The 21941-nt window shown below is 40.0% G+C and overlaps 2 protein-coding genes across 2 annotated transcripts; both read right to left on the bottom strand.

Moving 5' to 3' along the window:
• Positions 1 to 1730: 1730 nt before the first annotated feature.
• LOC113031426 (polyadenylate-binding protein 1) lies at positions 1731 to 6583 on the bottom strand. Its single transcript, XM_026183493.1, has 16 exons — positions 6262 to 6583; positions 5721 to 5947; positions 5326 to 5519; positions 5047 to 5162; positions 4528 to 4667; positions 4335 to 4429; positions 4072 to 4209; positions 3778 to 3873; positions 3417 to 3689; positions 3203 to 3293; positions 2977 to 3099; positions 2723 to 2865; positions 2337 to 2421; positions 2112 to 2242; positions 1880 to 1970; positions 1731 to 1767 (listed from the first exon to the last, which is right to left on the bottom strand). The coding sequence occupies exons 2-15, from the start codon at positions 5911 to 5913 to the stop codon at positions 1881 to 1883; spliced, it is 1908 nt and encodes a 635-aa protein (XP_026039278.1). The 5' UTR covers positions 5914 to 5947; positions 6262 to 6583; the 3' UTR covers positions 1731 to 1767; position 1880.
• Positions 6584 to 7502: 919 nt separating this feature from the next.
• On the bottom strand, positions 7503 to 19750 carry LOC113031427 (14-3-3 protein zeta/delta-like). The gene is made up of 6 exons (XM_026183494.1): positions 19653 to 19750; positions 17394 to 17705; positions 11055 to 11178; positions 9132 to 9295; positions 8827 to 8922; positions 7503 to 8579 (listed from the first exon to the last, which is right to left on the bottom strand). The coding sequence occupies exons 2-6, from the start codon at positions 17694 to 17696 to the stop codon at positions 8526 to 8528; spliced, it is 741 nt and encodes a 246-aa protein (XP_026039279.1). The 5' UTR covers positions 17697 to 17705; positions 19653 to 19750; the 3' UTR covers positions 7503 to 8525.
• Between the last annotated feature and the right edge of the window lie 2191 nt (positions 19751 to 21941).

The following is a 21941-nucleotide window of genomic DNA, read 5'->3' as shown; positions in this document are numbered from 1 at the left end:
GTGTGAGGGGAGATGCAGAAAGAACCTAGAGCATCTATAAAGCCAGAAGCTGGGGTTATGTATAAAAGATATTTTAGTCCACTAGAGCAATCAGGCAGTAATCACCATGGTCCTGATAAAAACACAGATTCTAGGTAAAAAGGAATGTGTGAGGAGGTGAGATTAAAGCACTGTTCCAAAATTTTAGGAAAAATAAGCATTTGACTCACAACTACATCCAAAAGTGCACAAAAATGGAACATTGGATTGATAAAATGTTTTGTAGACATTCGAAGAAACAGGAACTCTTTTCTTACTGCTGCCTCATCTTCGTATATACGAAATCATACAAAAACCCTCTGCTGTGGTTGGAAAGTGTCAATGAGTAAGACAGAAGATGGGAAGATGGGATACTACTATTAATAATTTTAACAGTTCACTAATTTGTAGTGTAGGAACATGAACACAGATTGTGAGGTAAGAAGAACTGTAGAAACTTCAAGACAGGATACAATAAACAGATGACAGCACACATACCCACTCAGGGGTTCAGCACTCATCAGAATACCTATAGTGTCCCTGAAAGGTCAAATGCACTGCATTTAAAGGAAACACCACCAAATAGAAAAAACAAAAGTGACAAGCCAAAAGTGAACAGCTAATAGCAAACATGTACTAGAGTATAATATAAATCATGCGATTACAGCACACATTGCTGTGCACTTTTTCCTCTTTCACAAGTGTTCTCCGCTTCAGTGCAATGCTTCCCGTTTTGGTTCAGTCACATTGACGTCCCCCCAAACACACTTGTTTTGTGTTTTTACAGCGTTTTTCCATTTGCTGATGCTTCATTAAGCTGACCTTTCAAGGGCAACAAAATACACAGCAATTGGCTTCCACACATTACAAAACAAGAGTACAACTGTTTGCTTTAAACTCTTATCCAACTCAATTGTTAAGAGCTGATGAGACACTTCCTCAAGCCTGCCCCACTATCAACCTTCAATGTTAATTTCATATTTTATTTTTTTAAATCAGTATTATCAGAATCTTAAAAGTGAAACATTTTTTTATTCCAGGAAAAAGTTTCTATGGAACAAAACAGGATCCAATCAGTCTGGATACTAATCAATTCAACACACTGTTTGTCCTTTTATTTAATAGTCAATTTTTCTGCATGTAGTCCAGCAGGCCCTTTTTTTTAGCGAAACAAGCATGAGATCAAATGTATGATGACATAGTTCACAGAAAAGTGTGTAATCTGGAAACTGCTGCCTGAGAGCGACACCTGGTGGAGGAAAGCTGGCTGTGCTTTAAAATAGAACCAATACATTAAATCAACTCTTGACAGCAAATAATTATGTATGACCTGTAGCTGTTGACAACTGCAGTAATTTACTAAACAGAGAGCCCAAATTATTTATTGAGTTTATTACAGCCAGTAGTTTACGATACAAATCACCTTTCAAGATGCCCAGCTGCCACCTTCCTAAAGTGGGTGGATATTCTGAGCACTGACACAGTAAAATGACATAAAACAGAGGAATGCATTCAAATTTAATTATCTCAATTTTCTCTATTTTGCTATTTTTTTTTTCAACAAATTTTTGTTTATGATCAAGGTCTAGTCAAACCATCCCTAGACCTGGCAGAGTCAATCGTTTTCTTTTTTTTTTTTTTTTTAAGAAATAATTTATCATTTTGCGATGTTTTCAGAGTTTTAGGTTTTTCAATGTTTAAGTTTTTTTTTCTTTTTCCATCGGTGAAGCAGGTTTCAAAATGCTCGATCTGCAAGAGAGAAAAATACAGGGCTCAAATACACATTTGCTTCTTCTCTTTAATATGATTTGCACACCAACAATTTATGAATGAACCTAAAATGTCTCTCCTGAGAACACACCTTAGACGCTGGGAACACCAGCAGGGGTGGAGGACTTCTGAGCAGCCTCCTTGGCCTGGTGGGCCTGGAGCACAGCAACAGCCTCATCCACCTGCAAAAGCATTACATTTATGAAACCAATTTATATGTTGCACTTCCCATTAAACATCAGTTATGAGGTGCATAGGCCATCTGTAGCAATTTAATCCTTTACGAAATACCACATTTATTAGAAATTACTTGTTTCACTAACCTTTGAGCGCAACGACTCAGGTGACTCAAGCATGTGAAGCAGCTCTGAGTTGTCAATCTCCAGCAGCATACCAGTGATCTTGCCAGCCAGGCTGGGGTGCATGTTCTGGATCAGAGGGAACAGACGCTCACCTAAAGGGGAGGACGAAGTCAACAATTAAATACCGAGTATAACGTGCCATGAGCATTTACACTTATTTCCTTATAATCTGAACTAATTATTTACCCAGCATCTGCTTCTGTTCCTGAGGTGGGGCTGCAGCCAGCATGGAGGCAGTTAGAGGCTCCTGTCCTTGGACATGGACTGCCGGCTGAAGGAGGAGGGGGGGGGGTTAATGACTACACAACCACACTTTTACCACTTGAAGCAGACCGTGAATTACAATGACCCATATTAGTCATGAATACTTGTATTACTTTTTGCTTATTAAGCAGCACATAACTGTGCCAGGTTCTAAAGTCTGAACCCCACTTGGGGAGAGGGGAAATAAAATTAATAATTATAAAAAAAATTAATCAGTACAACTGCATTTAATGTTGAATATCCTGAAGGTGTACATTTAGAAAATTTGCAGCAATTATATTTATGAATTACATCCACTGATATCTTACCTGCTGCATGGTGACCTGTGGCTGGGAGGCCATGTGCTGCTGAGGGTTGCGCACACCAGCAGCATATTTGTACTGGGGCATGGCACGCACTGGGGCTGCGGCGGCTGAAGCATTGGCAGGGCGCTGGTTGAGCGCCTGTGTGGCTGCAATGACAACAGCAAGAGGAGCCTGATCAAAACTGCATCAACTCATCATCGGCTCGTGAGGAGACTAAATGCATCTGATTCCTGTCAAGTCAAAGATAAAATACTTACGCATACGCTGAGAAGCCATCATGCGTGGGACCTGGGTGTTGGTGGTGGCAGTTGCACGGATGGTGTTTAAGGCCTGAGGCCTGGGTGCTGTTGGGCGCATAGCATTGGGCATGTTCTGGAAGTCTAAAAGAAGGAAAGGGGGGATGGGGGGGAAGCAAACAGTCATTAGACTTTAGCTCTTTTTAAGTAAAGGCTGCATACGTATAATCTACATGTAATCACTTACGCTGAGGACGCACTCCTTGAGTAGCCCAACGGGGGCTGGGGCGCAGCTGGGCCAGCTGGTTGGCAGAGTAGTATGCAGCACGGTTCTGAGCCTGAGAAGAATCAAGCCATGTCATTAGTTACTGCTACTCCAAAAAACACAGCACACTGGTACAGTTGACCAAAACAGAGTTTTATGTCATGGAAAAGTACTAAATAGGGTGTTGTTGACTCACCTGAGGGATAGCCGCCATGAAATATCCTGAAGGTGGAGCAGGCTGGTATGGGTTAAGGACAGGGTTGGGCACAGCTCGAACAGTGGCCATCCTTTGCATGTACTGGTTGGTTAGATGAGCCTGACGCTCCTCTTTCCGCTGGGCAAGGGCCACATACAGTGGCTTTGTAGCCACAATACGCCCATTCATCTCTGTTACAGCTTTAGTGGCCTCTTCTGGAGAAGAGAAGCACACAAAGCCAAAGCCTTTGCTCCGTCCACCCTCCATCATCACCTAGGGAAACAAAAAAATAGGTTAGCATTTTGTCTAATTATTGCCTTGTTAATTTCACGATCACAAATAAACCCCTCAAAGCTTTTACCTTAGCACTTGTTATGGTGCCAAATGGGGAGAATTCTTTGCGCAGACGCTCGTCATCAAGGCCATCATCCAGGTTCTTCACATACAGATTGACACCCTGGTACATGGAAAATCACAATGAAACTGTTGGACGGTAGTTCAGCATTCCTGCTACTGTCCTTCAGGTTATGCTCCAACATCACAGCAATGAAATTAAATATTGCACCAATCAGACGCAAGATAGCTTTCCTTAAATTGTTCTTGTGACACAATGTGGTGCATGAAAGTGCTCTAACCAAGAAATGGGCCAACAAACCTGATATCTGGTCATGCGATCCTGTTTCATCTGCTCAAATTTGCGTTTGAGCTCATTCTGCCGCTCCCCTTTCTTCTGTGCACGGCCCACATAGACTTGCCTGCCATTCAGTTCTTTACCGTTCATTTCATCTACAGCCTACAACAAAACAAAAGTCATGATTAGGTGTGGATTCAAAGAATAAACTACAGCAAGTGCCTTTTTCAAAGCCTCTGGAGATACCAAAAGTCCCCCGCCGCCCAAGAAAGAACAAAGCTGTTAACCTTCTGGGCATCTTCATGCCTCTCGAAGCTGACAAAGCCAAATCCCTTGGATTTGCCACTTTCATCAGTCATAACCCGGATGCTGAGGGCAGGCCCTACAAAACACAAGAGCTAATCAACACATAACACAGCAAATCATACCAACAGCATTTGTGATTATTAAAAGTGTGTCTCTGAAATCTTGCCATCTTACCATATTTGCTAAACAACTCCTTCAGCTTCTCATCATCCATGTCCTCGCCAAAGTTCTTGATATAAACGTTAGTGAACTCTCTGGCTCGTGCTCCAAGCTCAGCTTCCCTCTCTTTACGCGATTTGAATCGTCCAACAAATCTGTTAATAACATGACATACAAAATTTATTTTCTAACTTCATCAAAATATATTCTGATAAAGTTTAAATCAAATACAATGGGGTGAAAGTCCTCCTATGTTGGTAAAATGAGCGTCAGACATTGAAGAGAGCATTTTGGGAAAACAACATACAGCTTATGTAATAAGGAGTGATAACTCTAGAGCTACTGCGATATGTGAACTTCACTGCTTCAAACCAAAATGTAATAAATCCTATCAGCTCAGTTCCCTCACGATTTAAAACTAAGCTCTATAACAACAAAGTACATTAGGCAAAACAGGAGAACAAGATGCAGTCACACACAAACTTTGATCACACTCCTTCAAACACAGACTTGTACAACAGTAGGCACACTTACACTTTTCTGTCATTGAGCAACATGCCGTTCATTTTCTCAATGGCCCGTTCAGCAGCTTCATGGGTCTCAAAGTGCACAAAGCCGTAACCCTTTGAGCCATTTTCATCACAAACCACCTTGGAGAAGGAAGATTTTAGGAGGTCAAAACCATTCACAAACAACGTGCATTCCACACAATTGAAACTCTACAGGCTTTAAACGGTCCAATCATTAGTCATGCTAATTAGTTGATTTCATATACAAAACACAGCCAGAAGAAATGGCACCACAGGATGATACCTTGCAGGACAGGATGTTTCCAAATGCAGAGAATGTATCATACAAGGCCTTGTTATCGATGGATTTGTCCAGATTCTTGATGAAGATGTTTCCCACCCCACTCTTCCTCAGTGAGGGGTCACGCTGAGACCACATGATACGGAGAGGCCTGCCTTTTATTACATCAAAGTTCATGGTGTCCAAAGCTCTTTCGGCTAAAACAAATAAACAAATATGTTGCACTTACTTCCATTTTCTTCGTGATTTAATTATTCTAGTAGTATGGCATGTTGATAATTTAATAAAGCACATGTTTAAAATTAAAGATAAAACGAGGTAGCACGGTACATGTTCAAAATGGAGTCTGTCAGTACCACATTTCCTTACATGCTCTACATAGATCGCGGTAAACTTACCGTCAGCTGGCTGTTGGAAGTTCACATAGGCATAGCCTAGGGAGCGACGGGTGATCATGTCTCTGCATACTCTAATGGAGAGGATGGGTCCAGCCGGGCTGAATTTCTCGTATAGCATGGCTTCGGTAACGTCTGGGTGCAGGTCTCCCACATACAGGGAGGCCATCGGGTAGCTAGGCGCGCTGGGATTCATGGCTGGCGAAGCGTGTTCTCAGGCTACGTCTCAACTGCAAGTTCGATATTTTGAGGACAATCGTCAACCAAAATTAGCCTTTTAAGATTTGAGAGATTATTTATATCCGTCTCTACACCAATGCAGGCAGTTATCGCTTAACCGTTAACAACGTGGGCTAGTTAGCGTGATTAGCAAAATGTCGGAGCGTGGCCTAACCGATGTGACTGGCCCAAATTGAAATTTCAATTTTCGCAATCACTTACAGCACTCAAATTTCGGTAGCTTGCAAAACAAATGTTATAATTAACACGTATGCCTGAAAGGACAACTGACTTCAACGTAAAAAACAAGTAGTTAACAATATACCTGGCTAAAGTTAATCGCCCACGCTTTCAACAATGAGGCTAACAGCTTAGCTTGCTAACGTTCTTCTCGTTCCGTCTTTCTTTCTTATCCGTTGGCAGCGTCTTCTTCGCGTTGCTTGAGTTGGCAAATCAAATCCTGCTTCACCGATTTTTGTTTTTCTTATAAAAATATGTCTGCGTGTGCTCTCTAGCTTTTGGTTTGTTTCATAATAAAATGTGTGCCGAGACTAGCCCCAGAGCACACCCTACGCAGACGGATTACAGGATTGAAAGAAAGGTCGGCGGAGGTTGTTTCCCTGTTCCACTCGAAACCACGGCGCGTTTGCTACCAATGCTTGACGTCACACATCTCGCGATATTTGAACTCTATGTTTAATTTACAATTAAAAATCTGACGCATAATCTGTCTCATAAACGTTTAAGATTTACTGTTTTCTACACCTTACGAGGCTTATATGTTCAGTTATGTCTTCAACATTGTATTCTAATTGGCGTGTATTCACGAATTTCTTGTGATTATTCGCCTATAAAAGCGAGGGGAAAAGGAACAACAAGGGCACACTTGTGGTGGCAAAGCACAGACCACGGACGCTTGGGGCAGAGACTACCTGGTGTCCTAAACAACGCTACTTCCATCACGTTTCGGTCAGCCATTGCCTTTTCTGATTACTGGGACGAAGTCCTGGAAAACTAAAGACATTATCTAAAATATAAAGCGTTATCCTTCACATGCAGTGAACATGTAACCTTTGTCACACTACAAGGAAGATAAGCTGAGGGAAACGTCTGCAGGAACACTCCCGTGTCATTTATTGCACTCGTGTTCACTGGAGGGTTGGTTCTGAAAGATGCGGCAGCAACTCAGCATTTCTCTGACATGGCTGTGCTCTGGGCGCTCACAGCTAAGGTAGTGAAGCAGCAGACACACCCAAGGAGCCGAGCAGCACAAATTTTTCGTTTTTCCTTTTTCTAGATTTTCAAGTATTTTCAGCTAAACAACACGTGTACTTCTAAATCCCATCAAATAGCTTTCAGATGTGTATAAGGCGTTTTAGTGTTTGAATTTCTCCATCTCCAATTTCCAGATGTGGTCTGTGTTGTAGAGTAGTTATTTACCGGTATTTGTAACTAATCCATTATATTAGATTCTGCATGTCGTTTATATTGCTGCGTGGAAAAAAAGGTGGGTATAGTGGTAACTTGTAACACAAATCCCACCAATGTAGCAATGAAATGGACACATTAAACTTAATTATTTTTTTTATTCCACTTACATGAAATTACACATTTCCCCCAAAAATTACAGTTATGCTTGGGTGTCCTGTAAGAAAATTCCAAAGACAGACAAAGCTAACCAGCCCAACAACAACCTTCTTTACTCCTCCAAAAACTACTTCTTACCACCATGCAGTTCAGGCAAGTACTGAGAAAAAGGAAAAAACAAAACAAAATGTCTTAATTTGAAAAAGCATTAATTAGATACGCAGATGGATCTTTTTCTTTTTTTTCCTTTTTTCTTTTTTTTTTTTTAAACTGCCGTGCCAATACAAAACAAAAACAATACAAGCTTGTGTGCTCGTGCTCTTTTGTTCTTCAAAGTTTTCTATACCTCATAACTGATGCATAAAAATACAAGAGCAGTCTACTAAAAACAAACAAAAAAGATAGTAAGAGTAGAAAGTTGAGCAACAGTATGTAGAATGTAACCTTGTCTTCCAACTAAATCTTGGCTTCCTTCTCCCAATCACATCTTCACTGTCTTTACCTCTGCTGTTATTCCCCTTGCCATGTACAAACTCAGTTGTTGTCACCTCAAATATAAGGAGGCAGCTCCTGTTTTTGTCAAGCACAAATGTGTCATCAAAGGATGGTCAAAAACAGCACCGTTAATGAGTAGTACAGCACATACAGCTTAAATATTTTCTTACTTCTACAAACTTAACCTGCTGCATGTTTCATGAGTTTAAGAAACTGCCCTTTCACCCAGCACCTTAATAATGCAACACCCAAAAACATCTAAACCCAAACACTTTTACCCTCCCACCACACCACTTGAATTCCCCTCCCCTTTCCCCACAGTTACTACAAAAAGAAGGAATAGTAAACCGATGGGAATGAGATGAGTACTGAGAGACCTTAGATAGAAAAAAAGATGGAAAGAGTTGGATGACAATGATCAAAATTAGGTGGTCTCAGTGTTGATGATCATGATGAAGATGAGCCAGGACAATGGCAGGACAACAGGGATGACTACGGGGGTCTGGCTCAATCTCTTGGCTCTGAATCCTCGCCTTCAACCTGGTTGTCCGAGGTCCACAGCTGTGGAAAGAGAAGGAGCAGTAAGTGGGAAGAAAGGAATTAATGACCCGGCAGAGGAGAGGCAAACATGCAAGGACAGCAAAAATCATTAACATCTAATCTTAAAGGAATGTTAAAATACAGACCTATGTTAAATAACTTATTTGGGACTACCAGAGCTGACCACAAAGTTTTAGTCTGAGTCAGGTAAATCATTTTGTGAAGAAAAATGTCATTTCAGTAGTAAGATTTAAGAAATGTAACCTACCGTCAAGTTATCTCTCAATAGCTGCATGATTAGTGTGCTGTCTTTGTATGAGTCTTCACTCAGGGTGTCAAGCTCTGCAATGGCGTCGTCAAAGGCCTACAGGGTTCAAAAACACAGTTCGGTGAGATTTCGATAGCCTAAAACAAGCTGTTGTGTTTGTGTACACAGGTTTTAGCTGTCATTTGTATTTAACAGCAAATTTACACTTGAGTCCTCAAAGATTGATAGCAGAGAAATAACATTACAGTTAGCACTTTAAAATCTTCAGAAATGTAAACAGAAGCTATGTGGAGTAATGAGTTTACCTGCTTGGCGAGCTTGCAGGCTTCTTCAGGTATGTTGAGGATCTCATAGTAGAAAACGGAGAAGTTAAGGGCAAGACCAAGACGGATTGGGTGTGTGGGCTGCATTTCACTTTTGCTGATATCAAAGGCGGCTTGGTAGGCTTCCTGTGAATTTGAAATGATGCCTGAAAGAGAAAGGAAAGGGCAGTGGAGCTGCGTTTTCAAACTATTTACCACAGATGTCCTGTCCTGTTCACACACACATCTGACTGGTCTAACCCATGGGGACCTGCACAGACTTCCATTATGCATTTTAAAAAGAACAGAACTTAATATAAAACTAGACTGTATAAAAGTATAAAATACAATTTTCAGCCATGTTCCCAGTATTAGTAGAGTTTAGTAACTTTAAAGAGACCATCAAAGAGGGAATGCATCGGTCTCATTTGTAGACACTGGCATGCTTTCTTTCCCCCAACCATCTGGGTCAAAAAAAAAAAAAAAAGTAGGAAATCCCTGAAAGGACCATAATGATTTGATCCCAAGAAAAATATTCAAGTAATCCAAGCTGGTCAATGTAGACCAAATAAAAGGTATCGTATGTAAAAAAAAAAAAAAAAATAAAAGAACCTATGCTTCAATGTAGGGCTGGGCGATATATCGAGTTTTTTAAAAATATCGATATATTTTCATACGAGATATAAGATGTGGCAATATCGTTTATATCGATATAGCCTATGTTACGTTATAATTATACTTGTGGAGCCGCAGGTTTGCCTCTCTTTCGTCCACTTTTGTCTCTACGCAACGTTACTCGGCCTCGCCTCCCCCATAGCTTCACCTGCAGGCAATGACAAGATGAAAGCGGAAAATCTCCGTTAGCGAGTTACCGCGGATGGCCCCGTGCGTGGGGCTGGACGGCGTCAAGGTGTTAGCGAGCTAACCGCGCTAACGACATGCAGCCTGGAGGGGCTGCACGGCCTAAAATCCTTTCATTTTCTCAAAACTCGACAGTGCGCCTTATGTATGAATTCTGGTTGTGCTTACTGACCGCGAACCGATTTTATGTGGTACACAGCGCTCAGCAATCTGTCAAAAAATGTTTTAATATGACTTTGCTAAGCTACGGAGCTGCACCGCTTGATGTCGGAGGATTACGGCTACAGAGGAGGAGCCTCGCGGAGTGATACATACTGTGTGTGTATAAGGACCACAAATGGCACCTGTTTAGAGACGTGGTGCAGCTGTGAAATCTGTCTCTTTGTTATTATGCTCAGCGTCTATTAGTTTACATTTTGACTGCACAATTGTGAGCTTTTTGTTATGCACAAAAACAACATTGTTTTCTTTTATTTATGGACCATGATTATTTAATAAATGCTGATAATTTATTTTTGAGTAATTTCTTCATGTACATCTACGCTGTATGTAAATAAAAGTGCCCGTGTGACATCTGGGACACAGTGTGACTAAGAACTCTCTTTTTGTTCTTAACTTATGGCTTAAAAAAAAAAATCGAGATATATATCTTATATCGCCATCCAGCTAAAAAATATCGAGATATGAATTTTGGGTCATATCGCCCAGCCCTACTTCAATGTAATCTTTTTCAAAGTTTTCTAAAAACTGACAGCAACTACCAAAGATCTTTTAGCCCTTAGTACATTCATCCTACCTCTTACTCAAGGAGGACATTTTGACACTTCAGAATTAGAATCTCTATTGTCATTGTAACAAGTCAACAAAATAAAGTGCAGTCCCTGTGGTGTTAAGAGAAAAAGGTTTAAATATAATTACAAAAGAATAGTATAAAGAAAAGAGCACAGTCATTCAGTACACTCCGATACTTTCACAAGTTAACTGATATCTTATCTAATATGTATATTTCAGTTTATCTCAGTCAACCAAAGATCTAAACCATCACCATACTGAAATGGAGCTTACCTTTCTTGGTGTCTCCTGTAGCCACCTCCGCTAGGTAGCGATAGTAATCGCCTTTCATTTTCAAGTAAAAGACTTTACTCTCTGCTGCTGTAGCGTTTGGAATAAGATACTTGTCCAAGAGACCCTGTTTGAAAACAAAAACAGACAGCAAAGTTTTAGAAAACAATGGACTAAGATATTTAATATAATAGGCAAGGCAAGTTTATTTATATAGCACAATTCAACAACAAGGTGATTCAAAGTGCATATAAAACATGTTCTCTAATATATGTAAGTAGGGCTGTTCGATATAACGATATATATCGGACGACGATATAAAACGTCTATTGTTTCATTTTCCGCTATCGTTTGTTTCGTGGTGTCGCAAAATAATCTGTTTACGGCAATATTTTTTCATCGTTTTGATGGTCACTGTAGTGGCTATATTAATTTCTTAAAGTTCTCTCTTTCTCTTATGTTTAATATAACCACAATACGGACGGACAAGCAACGGTTTTTATGCGTTGTCGTTAGCAACAACGACGGTAAAACCATCACGTGGCGCCGCCGTCCGCTTGTTTATTTTCCACAAACCTTTCACAATAAAGCTCAAGATCCTGTTGAGACTTTTCAAAATAAATTGAATCACGTGAAACAGTATGCAGTGTTTACAGATGAGAAGCAAAGAAAGAGCCATCAGGTGCCAAAAAATAAACCTTAGACTCAAATGTTAGAACAGGCTTTTCCCCGCAGCACGCCGTGTAATAAATACTCAAAGAAAATTGCGGCCATTACAACTTATGTCTAAAAATGTATAGTTTCACGCAACGGTTGAAACACTCGACTCCAGGTACACAACGCCCAGCTGAAAACACTTCACGCAAGTCGAGCTGCCCGAGATTCACAGAATTTACAGAAAATGTTACATTTTTGTCATTTATATCGTTGTCAGGACGATAGACATCTTATACCGGGATATGACATTTTGGTCATATTGCACAGCCCTATATGCAAGCACGTTTTACAACATTGAAGCCAAAACGGCAGCAGTCATCTGTGACCTTTATTGTAAATGTATGCATAATGCATTGACAAAAAACGGTATTCTTACATCACGTGCTGTTAATATTCAATTTCTACTCATCACTTGTTTCCTGAGCCTACAGGAGAAGCTAAAGGTATTTCTGCCTAGTCCAATTAAAAACAAAAACGTGGACAGGCTGAATGGACAAGTGTGGAGTAAAGATGGTTGAGATGGGAAATTTGTGGCAGAGGAAAAAAAGAGGGCGTGGATGAAAAGCAACAGGGGTGAAGGAAGAGGAGAAAGCCAGGCTGCTGAACTCCTGATGAGCTTTTGCTTAGAAGTAGGTCACTCAGAACCCAGCTCGGCTCTTCACCACACAAGGATGCACCACTTGGTACCCTAGTTCTGAGGGTAACATGAATACTAGCAGGCAGGGAACAGAATACCTTTCTTTAGTGGGAGTGTGCCTTGGTAATGTGCTATATTAAAGAGCAATGAAACGATATCAAACATTAACGGTAAATGGACTGATTCTTATATAGCACTTTTCTACTCTCCCGGAGTACTCAAAGCGCCTGTATACAACGATGAATGAATACTTTAATTTTAATGTAGTTTCCATCTGGCCATTTGCACTTCTCACAAGAGCTGTGCAATAAAGAGATTACAGATGGCAAAGCAGAATTGTTCCTTGTAGCATTGGTGACCAAATGTTAAACCTCCATTAAAATAACATCTTGATTTGTATGTTTTCACAGGTCTTAAATATGACCTCCAAAAACATGATGAGCTGAGTTTTGTTCCTTAGGAAAAATAAATGTTGCAAGATGGAAATACATTACAAAAATGGTCTAAAAGCATTTTATGAGTGCTGTTACACTGATGTGACTGAACAGAGAAGCCCTCTGGGATGTCAATGTAGGTCTGGGCCACTGGCAAGGCTAAAATCAAAACTACAACCATGGCATGATGGGGAGTAAATAAAACAAACAAACAAACCCAATAACAACGTAGCAGCAACTCTGCTTTCATTACATTTTTATCTTAAGTTCTATCCCCAAGTTAAGAACAGAGTTATTACTAAAATATGGAATAACTTAATATTTCTAAACATGACAGTAATGCACAAACTATGTCTGCATGGAGATTCCTTCCAGTTAACACGTGGTTCCTCATCTTATTCATGCCAGTGAGAGTGAGCATCAGGGTGTGTGCACACGTGTTTGTGCAGGCACCATGAGGCAGGAGCACTCACTGCTACAATTATATTATGTAACAAGTACTAACATTACATTGCTTAAAACCAACCTTAAAAGAAGAAATTAAGTGAAATATTTTGCATCCTCAGTAATGTTTGCACTGTCTGTGACAACAGCTTTTTTTGTCCTGCTACTAAGAACAGGAATAAACATGTCTTTAGACTGGGCCAGATGAAAGCTCACACAAACTAGTCCACTTAAAGTACGCACTGCTGGTGCACTTGTCCCACACCCCTTATGTGCCCATTTGGCTCTCTCTTTCAGTCCCCATAAGGCTTTTTGGCGGAAGTGGAGAGCAGTGAGCCAGAACATTTGTAGCTCAGCCTCTGTCATTATAGGATTAGGGCTCAATGAGTCACCGGGCAGATAATGCGCAGGGAAAGGGATGAACAGAAGCAGAGCTCCGACAGATGGATAGAGTACTTAATATGTTTGCAAAAATTATAAAAATAGTTAACACAAAAACAAGTGGCTAAGATCAGTAGAAAAAGTAAACTATTAGTGGAGTTAACAAATGCATCTTTTTCAAAAATACAAATACTTCATCTGGTAACAGAATGTAGATGCAGCAAGCTGATCAAGCCAAAAGAAAGATGAGGGCTTTGTAACCCTCCAAACAGATAACCATGTGTGCATTTATATTCCCAGTAGGGACATGCACAATTAGTCAACTAATCATTAGCGTTTTTCAAGCATTCATGCTACTGTGAATGCATTCACAGTATTGTTCTTCTAATCTTTATTATTATTTTAAAATTTTATTATCTATTCCGTATGTTTTTTAGACTCCTGGTAGAGTGGGAGGAGGGGGGAAATTTATCTTAAAATCTTTTCTTAAAACTGCTGCTGTGTCCACAGCGTTTGCTCTACAGATATGATTTTACACTCAAAACGTAGCCATCGCTGCCCTCTTTCATCCAATGTGTTTATTATTGTAATAGGTGTTATGGTTCTTTCATAAATGTCACCAATGCACAGCCTCTTCCCTCCAACTCTTTCAGGGTCAGAATTTTGTCAATACGACTTGTACTTTTCATTTGGGAAGGATTTGTTTCGGGCTGACTTTTCTGTTTATTTTAAGCAGCAGAAGTGAGGCGCATGTCTGTGTGCGTGTGTATGGAGCCATTGGGTGCAGTCACTATAGCAACCAGGCTCACACCTGCCTGCTTAACTAGCTCTGTCTCTCACTCTGCCAAGATTCATCTTAAACACTTCTCTTTCAACTGCTGCTGTGTCCACAGTGTTTGCTCTACAGCCATCATTTTACCCTCAAAATGTAGCCATTGTTGTTCTCTTTCCAACAGCGTGTCTTTCAAAGCTCAGAGTTGTAAACTTTTTAAACTGTGTGGAGCCAAGTGGAGGGATCACATTTTAGTCATTCAGTGATTCAAAGAATATGAACTTTTAATATTCATTCAGATGTTTTCGGACTCTAAATTTTATTTTGTTATTACTCATCTTTTTCTAATTTACATTTTAAACATGTTCAGCTATTTTCCAACTTCTTCTGTCTGAACATCAGCTTTCGAAAGTTTTGCACTTTTGTTTTCAGGTTAAAAATTCTGTATTTTCCAGCTCATTCAACATTTTTAACTTAACATTCAGCAATTAATTCATTTCAGTGGATACATTCAGATTTCAGCATTCACACTGCAGTTTCTTCAGAAAATGCACTTTCTAGTTACTATTGTCACTAGCTGGTACCAGATGTAATAGATGTTTAATCTAATTGTCTTACATTTTACTTTCTAACCACTGCCGGTGAATAGCGTGTCCTAATGTTATGCAAACATCTGTCACCAGATCAAGCGTAGTTGGTAAGAAACGCCAAAAAAAACATTTATCTTGGCCTGATTTTTTTGTTAACACCATTACTGTTAGTTCTTTTAAAGACAAAAAAAAAAAAAAAAAAAAGATCAGAGAGACAAGCAGCATAACTGAGCGTTATTTGAGAGGTGGATGTGCTTTCCCTTCTTTATAGGATGAGGAGTTCAGTCACTCGGGAGGGGCTCAGAAGAGAGCCATTCCTCCTCCACATCGAAAGGAGCTAGCTGAGGTGGACAGGTGCTGTCCTACCCAAAGGAGCCCCCAGGGTACATGAGTGCATGATTGCAAGGTGCCTCACAGTTGGGCAGCATGACTCATTACTGAAGAATGTGACTAACGTTTTAAAAAAGCCTTTGCTTGGAGTTTTTTTTGTAGTTGAACGGTTCTTAAATTTAACCTGAAATCTGAGTGTTTTTGTTTTTAAATAGCCAGTTACTTGATTTTTTTTTTTGCCTCATTTAGTTGACAAAGAAATTAGTCGCCAGGAACATCCCTAATTCCCAGCATGCTAAACTTGGAATCTCGAGTTTACTTCAACTGGACAGTCCAAAGTAGAGACTCAAGTTGTCCCTGGTAACTAAAGATAAAGGGCCTTTCTCAATATGCGTACTTGCCTTCTCGTGTACTTGTGATACGTCATCAGTCGGAGACCAAGTACTGTTCCAATTCGAAGTACGCATCAAGCCGAGAACGCGAAAAAGTCCCGGATGTGTTCTCGCTCCGCCCGTTTTATCGAGCATGCATCGGTGGTGACTTGTGTGGACTTGGTACAGCTAAATATCCCAGAATGCATTTCGTCCAAAACTCAAACGCGGCAATGGCGGACAAGCGGGGCTAAAAACTTTTAAATATTACTCTTTCTGGGTCACAAAATAAACTATTAAGTTCTTTTCAAGCAAGAATGTAGCTGTGTAAACTTCAAATATATGCTCGATTTATCAAGATATCATATATTTCCAAACGCGCTCCGACGTTTTCGGAGACGTCTGTGACCCGCCAGCTCCATAGCAGACAGCGAGGTCGAGGATTATTACAGCCGGCAAGAACAGCGGACTCCCGGCACATCGTTTTCAACCCCCTCGCGGTCTTTTCGCTACTCAGGTTTAACAAACCCCAAGTAGCTGTCTATTGTATTGAGTGTCCACTAAAATAAAAATAAAAGCGTTCTAACATCTCACCTGCTTGTTTTTATTAAGGTATGTACACGTATGTACATGTACACTATTTTTATTAAGATGTGGCTGTGGCTCAGGAGGTAGAGTGGGTCTTCCACCAATTGAAATGATCAGTGGCTTGATCACTGGCTCCTCTGTTCTGCATATCAAAGTATCCTTGGGTAAGACCCTGAACCCCAAGTTTTCCCTTATGCATCCATTGGAGTGTTAATGCTAGAAGGCGCTTTAGTGTATAAAAATGTACTTGTATGTGTGTAAATGTGTAAGTGATTTGGTGAAGTTTGTAATAGAAAGTGCTTTCATTAATCAATTAAAAAAATGGAGAGAAGTGTGCTGTATAAGTACTAGTCTTAAAGATACGCGCTCTTTCCATTACAATCTTTGTAATATTTACAGAATACTTCTGTAATCATATTTTTGGGCATCAAGATAAACACCCTTTCCACAATGGTACAAAAGTAAAAATACAGCAAAGCTGACTTTGCCAAGAGGACAAGTAAAGTATGTTAGGATATTCAAATGAGAAGATGCTGATAGACTCATTACATACATCAGTAAGGTCAAATGCAAACCACTATTGCCGAGATGATCTTTAACAATAACTCAATTATGTTCTAGCATTGAGGTCACAGCAAGGATGGTGTACTGTTAGACTGAATTATTTCTATTACACCCCCCCCCCCCCCCAACCTGGGGAACACAGTTCATGCTAATCTTTAAGCAAATTCCCATTATTTTTCCTGTGCCTTTGGTGGAATATTTCTGTGGAAAATCACCACAGCCTCAACAACTTTAAAGATTTCAGCAACATATTAAAAGTATATGTGTAACAAATTTTCATGACTTTGAGTTTATCATTTCAAAGGTTCTCTTGACCCTCTGCATCTCCTCCATCCATTAGTCTGTTGTGAGGCCTTTCTGCTCATCACTACTAGCTTCAGCTTCAATAGCCCATTTCCTAGTACCACACCATCCACCATCCCTCCACTGCAAATGTCCAAACAATCTCAGCCATGTCTCTTAACCCCCCCAATCTAAAAGAAAAAATAATGAATTAATAATAAATGAATCTCACCAGGACATCATGGCAGATTTCTTTCAGCTCAGTCTCAATCTTCTCCCGGTAGTCCTTGGCTAAGGCTACCTTCTTTTCAGAGCCCTCGGTCTTCTGCTCAATGCTGGAGACCACGCGCCACGAGGACCGACGGGCACCCACCACATTCTTGTATGCCACTGACAACAGGTTGCGCTCCTCGTTTGACAGCTCCAGGCCTTCCTCTGTCACAGACTTCATCAGAGCAGCCATGTCATCATAACGCTCAGCCTGCTCGGCCAGCTTGGCCTTTTGCACCAGTTCCTTCTGAGGTGCCTCAGACATGACTGTTCACTGGAGAATGGGGAACATAGAAAAGGTTGAAATCAGTTAAGTTAAAAAGTAGTATGACAACTCTTCTGTTCCACCAGCAGATACAATTTTTCATTTCAGGGTCATTTAATGCGTCAAAGTGGAAATACAATAATGAATGTGGGTCCTAAAAAAAACAAAACTGCACACATCACCTAACACGTTTAATTGAGTTTTCCCCCCGTCTTTCAGTACCTTTACAAGGAACAACAATGATGCATACCGTGGAAGTTTTTCCTGTCATTTGAAGGATTTATTTATAGTCATAAAGAAAGACTGTGACCGACTGAAAAAAACAGATATTTCTGTTTAAGGGATATCTGTGCTTAAATAAGACCAGTAAACAAAGCTGTAGATCTATTTAATTAATATGCCAACAAAGCCTGCACAGCAACACTACAAGTAGCCACCTAAGCATCTTGTACAGTATTAGCCCTGCAAGTTACAGGGCAATGTGAGATCCTGTAGACTTGTAACAGAAGAACTGTGGAATACCAGCTAGAGTTTACAGCCTAAAGCACTATGTAGACTATGCACACATCAACACATAGGAATTGTCATTACTATGTCAATAGCTTACATCCGATTGACCTATCAAAAACAGCCAGTGGGTTTACACAAAAATCAATCCCTTTTTTCCATTCCAGTACATGTAGTGTAGTGTGTTGTGTTCAGATCCATCCTAACATACAGAAAATAATGCATTTCTTTTTTCAGTTCCAATCTTTGGCCAAATAAGCTAGGAAATTTTAAAAGTTATTGTAACCGTCATGTTATCCGTAAGTAAACAACTTCTTATAACCGTAAGAGCACAAGTGTGTGAACAAGGAAGTCGATCTTTGCCCGTCAGTGTACCCCTCGCCTAGGAGCAGAATGCACCATGTTAATATGCATCGACTTTAATCAGCAAATAGATGTGCAGAAGGGATGATAAGAATAATATAATGCCAAGAGAATTTAGTGGACACCGTACGGACAAAAATAAGAACTCAATCCTGTATTGCTGGCTCGCCTCTGATGCGCCTCTCTGTTCCTCCGGTACACACACCACACCCTTCCCTGTACCTGTGGCTTGCCCAAAAAGCGGAAGCTAAAGTGCGCAAAGTAAAGCGTGCTTGGACACATTATACTGGCATTAAAGTCACTATTGTAGTCGATACTGACCCAAAAGCGCTTCTCGCAAACTCAAACACACAATCTCACCGTAGAAACGCAATTCAGTGAATGAAAAAAACAACCGCTACATTCAGGCCCGCGTGACTCGTTTCAAGTATGGCCCCGTCTATTTCCTGAAAGAGTAACGCCAAGCAAAAGTCTTGCATAAACGTGACTACTTCATAGGTAGCCCGTCATGCTCACAATTTCAAATAAAATATCTACACACAATGTTAACTACAAGAATACAAGGAAAAACAGGAGACAGCTGAGTAGGCGCGACGCCTTTAAAAAGGTGTGTATCGCAGTTGAACTAAGCTAGCTGCTCGCCTGGTGGCACACAAGAAAATACATTTCAATTAACCTCGTTTTTCCTTTCAACACTAGGCACCTAATTGTAAAAACTTTCAATTTAAGATGACAAGCATCATACCGCTTAATTAATAAATCGCTAAATACCCTCGTTTTAAACAAAATGTGCCGTTTGTATGAGTGCCAAAATTTCAGAGCTTCAATTATTCGACAGACACGCCTTCTCCGTCTGCCATTTCCTTTTGAAACCAGACATTAGCCATATCCCACAATGTAACGTTAGCTAAGCTAGCCATGCCATTGTTCTTTAGATTGATGAGCGTCGCCGGAAGACGCAACCCTGCTACCAACTGGAGACAATGAATCTCTATAGCTAGTCTGATTAATGAAAAGTCAGAAGACCTTAAGATGATACATACGAGTTTCAAAATGCACTTTAAAAAGCTGCAAGTCATTTCATACCTGAGTATTGGCAGATGTCAGTGTTACCAAGCCACAGCTGATTCTCTCAGCCGCCCGACTGAATGCAGTCCACGGGGTTTCCTTCCAATCACATCAGTCCAAGGCACTGCCGGAGAAAAGGAGGGCTGACGTCAAACGTTACCATGACAACCAAAGCAAAGTAACATGGAAGTTGTAGTTCACCATTACTTCTCCAGTCTTTGTGAGGCAAATGAGTGCATATAATGTAGTCGACAAAAGCACCCTTTGAAGATTTTGCAGTTCATTATTTTACCGCTATGATACAGGCACTTGTGATTAAGCTTATTTTACTGCCTCCAGCAAGCGGAGAATTCCTCTTAATAAGACAGTTAACATCAGTGATATATCCAACATACAGATCTTTGTCTTACTGTATATCATCATTTTGTATAAGAGTAGAGACTGCAGACACCAAACACTAAGAGGAAATGTCAGTCACTGAATGACACTCAAGTAGCTATATACACATATATATATGTACAGATCAATTTTTGTTAGAAGAACCATGTCCCTCACTCAAATGCCTCTGTGATATTTCCACAAAATAAAATATTTTCAATAAGATTATTTGCTAAGGATGCTGAGGGCATCACAAACTAGAACACAGGACACGGTTACAGTATATCTTGCTTAACAGAAACTACTATTTCTGCATTCTGGTTGGTTTCCAAGGGGAGAGAGTAAAGCTATTTTTGCCCTGTCACATGTTTTCCCCTTGGGCCAAGATTTCAAGCTTGTAACCTATTTAAGAGCAGAGCACATAGTACTGGGTGTAGAAAATCATAGGCATAAATGCAAAGAAGAAAAAAGATCTTCACACTTGTCAGTTTGTGGTCCAGGAAGGGCGTAGCACCAAACCAGAGTCATTTCGCAGAAAGGGAAAAAAAATAAGATTAAGCTGAGTGATTGCTTACATGTAACCGGTTGGGTGAGTTCTCATTCAGTCCATCAACCTTATCCACAGAACTTGAATGCACATGCACACACATGCACAAGATGAATGGGTACACTGCAAAAAGTCAGTTGTCACAGGGTCACTCAGCTTATGTAACATCTCTGATTGAAACCTTAAAGTGCTACAATAGAGTCTGATTGGTGTAATTAAGCAATAAAAACAGAACTAAACTAGACAATTAATAAAGGGATTAAAAAAAAAAAAACAACTAAATTTTGATCTTGGATCTACATGTCTTATTAAAGGTAGGTACTCCTAAAAATCCTGCAGGGTATTTAGATTTCATAATGCTGACGTGGTCCTTGGTGAGTGATGTATCAAGAGTTTGTTATTTGCAGGATAATTTATCAATGAATAAATTATAAATAATGGCAAAAAAAACTCAAATGATCATTAAAGACAAATTAAATGAAAATAATCCGTTTAAAGTGAAAAATACAGACTAACATTTAAGTATGTAGATTGGACAATGTGTAATATAAATCTGGAGGTGAAGTCACATACACCTGTAGTAGAGTACAGTTTCACGTGGAGTTTTATACGCCTGTAACTTTGAAATTATATTTAACAAACTCTAACTTATATCACTTTAATGGCATTTCTACACATGTAGGAATGGCTATATTTTCTTCAATCAAAATGTGCTAACCTATGCATGAGCAATTGTGATATCATTGTGTAAAAAATTTATATCATACTATGAAATAACCCCAACATAAAATCAAGTCTTTTGCAGTCTCACATCTTGTATATGGTCTTTCGTGGTTGTAGTCAGGGAAGAGACAATGAGAAAAGCTGTTTTAAGGCCTTCTTCACAAAACCTGTTGGTCCAGCAGAACACCACTCTGACCCCACTATTTACTGTGCACCAGTCACAAGATAAGCTCCAGGCTTCCTCATCGGTGTATACAGAGCCAGAGGTTGCCTGAAACAATTCACTCTGTAGATGTTACACTACAGTAAATCAATAAATAACCACTCTTAGAGGAAGCAAAGAGTGTGAACTATAATAGCCTTTTCAATTTTATAGCTCTAATATTCTGCTGACATTTTCCACCCTAATTACCAACAGGATGTGTGCAGTAGTATGAATACAAAAAAAACAAACAAACAAAAAAGCCCACCTGTGTACCAATTTATGTAACATTCCCATTAAGCAAGGAACTCATTATGCTTGTGCTACATTTCTGGTTCATAAATATAGAGATTTTACCATCAACAGTGCAGCTGAGCAGAAGATCTTTGACTCATAATGGGGTATGAGCCAAGAAGCTAATGAAACCAATTGCGCAGATTAAATTTGTTGGTGTTAC

The sequence above is a fragment of the Astatotilapia calliptera genome, chromosome 11 (assembly GCF_900246225.1).
Source record: "Astatotilapia calliptera chromosome 11, fAstCal1.2, whole genome shotgun sequence".
Taxonomy (NCBI): domain Eukaryota; kingdom Metazoa; phylum Chordata; class Actinopteri; order Cichliformes; family Cichlidae; genus Astatotilapia; species Astatotilapia calliptera.
The sequence above is the reverse complement of the archived record's forward strand: the minus strand, read 5'-3'. Positions and strand labels throughout refer to the sequence as shown.

Excerpts from the sequence above, each read along its gene's own strand:
- LOC113031426 (XM_026183493.1), bottom strand. The coding sequence starts at position 5,913 with ATGAATCCCAGCGCGCCTAGCTACCCGATGGCCTCCCTGTATGTGGGA. Across the intron at positions 5,163-5,325 it reads GAAACATCCTGTCCTGCAAG|GTGGTTTGTGATGAAAATGG; the intron begins GTATCATCCTGT and ends TCCTTCTCCAAG. Across the intron at positions 3,874-4,071 it reads ATCGCATGACCAGATATCAG|GGTGTCAATCTGTATGTGAA; the intron begins GTTTGTTGGCCC and ends TCCATGTACCAG.
- LOC113031427 (XM_026183494.1), bottom strand. The coding sequence starts at position 17,696 with ATGTCTGAGGCACCTCAGAAGGAACTGGTGCAAAAGGCCAAGCTGGCC. Across the intron at positions 9,296-11,054 it reads TACAGGAGACACCAAGAAAG|GCATCATTTCAAATTCACAG; the intron begins GTAAGCTCCATT and ends TTTCTCTTTCAG. Across the intron at positions 8,923-9,131 it reads CCTGCAAGCTCGCCAAGCAG|GCCTTTGACGACGCCATTGC; the intron begins GTAAACTCATTA and ends TGAACCCTGTAG.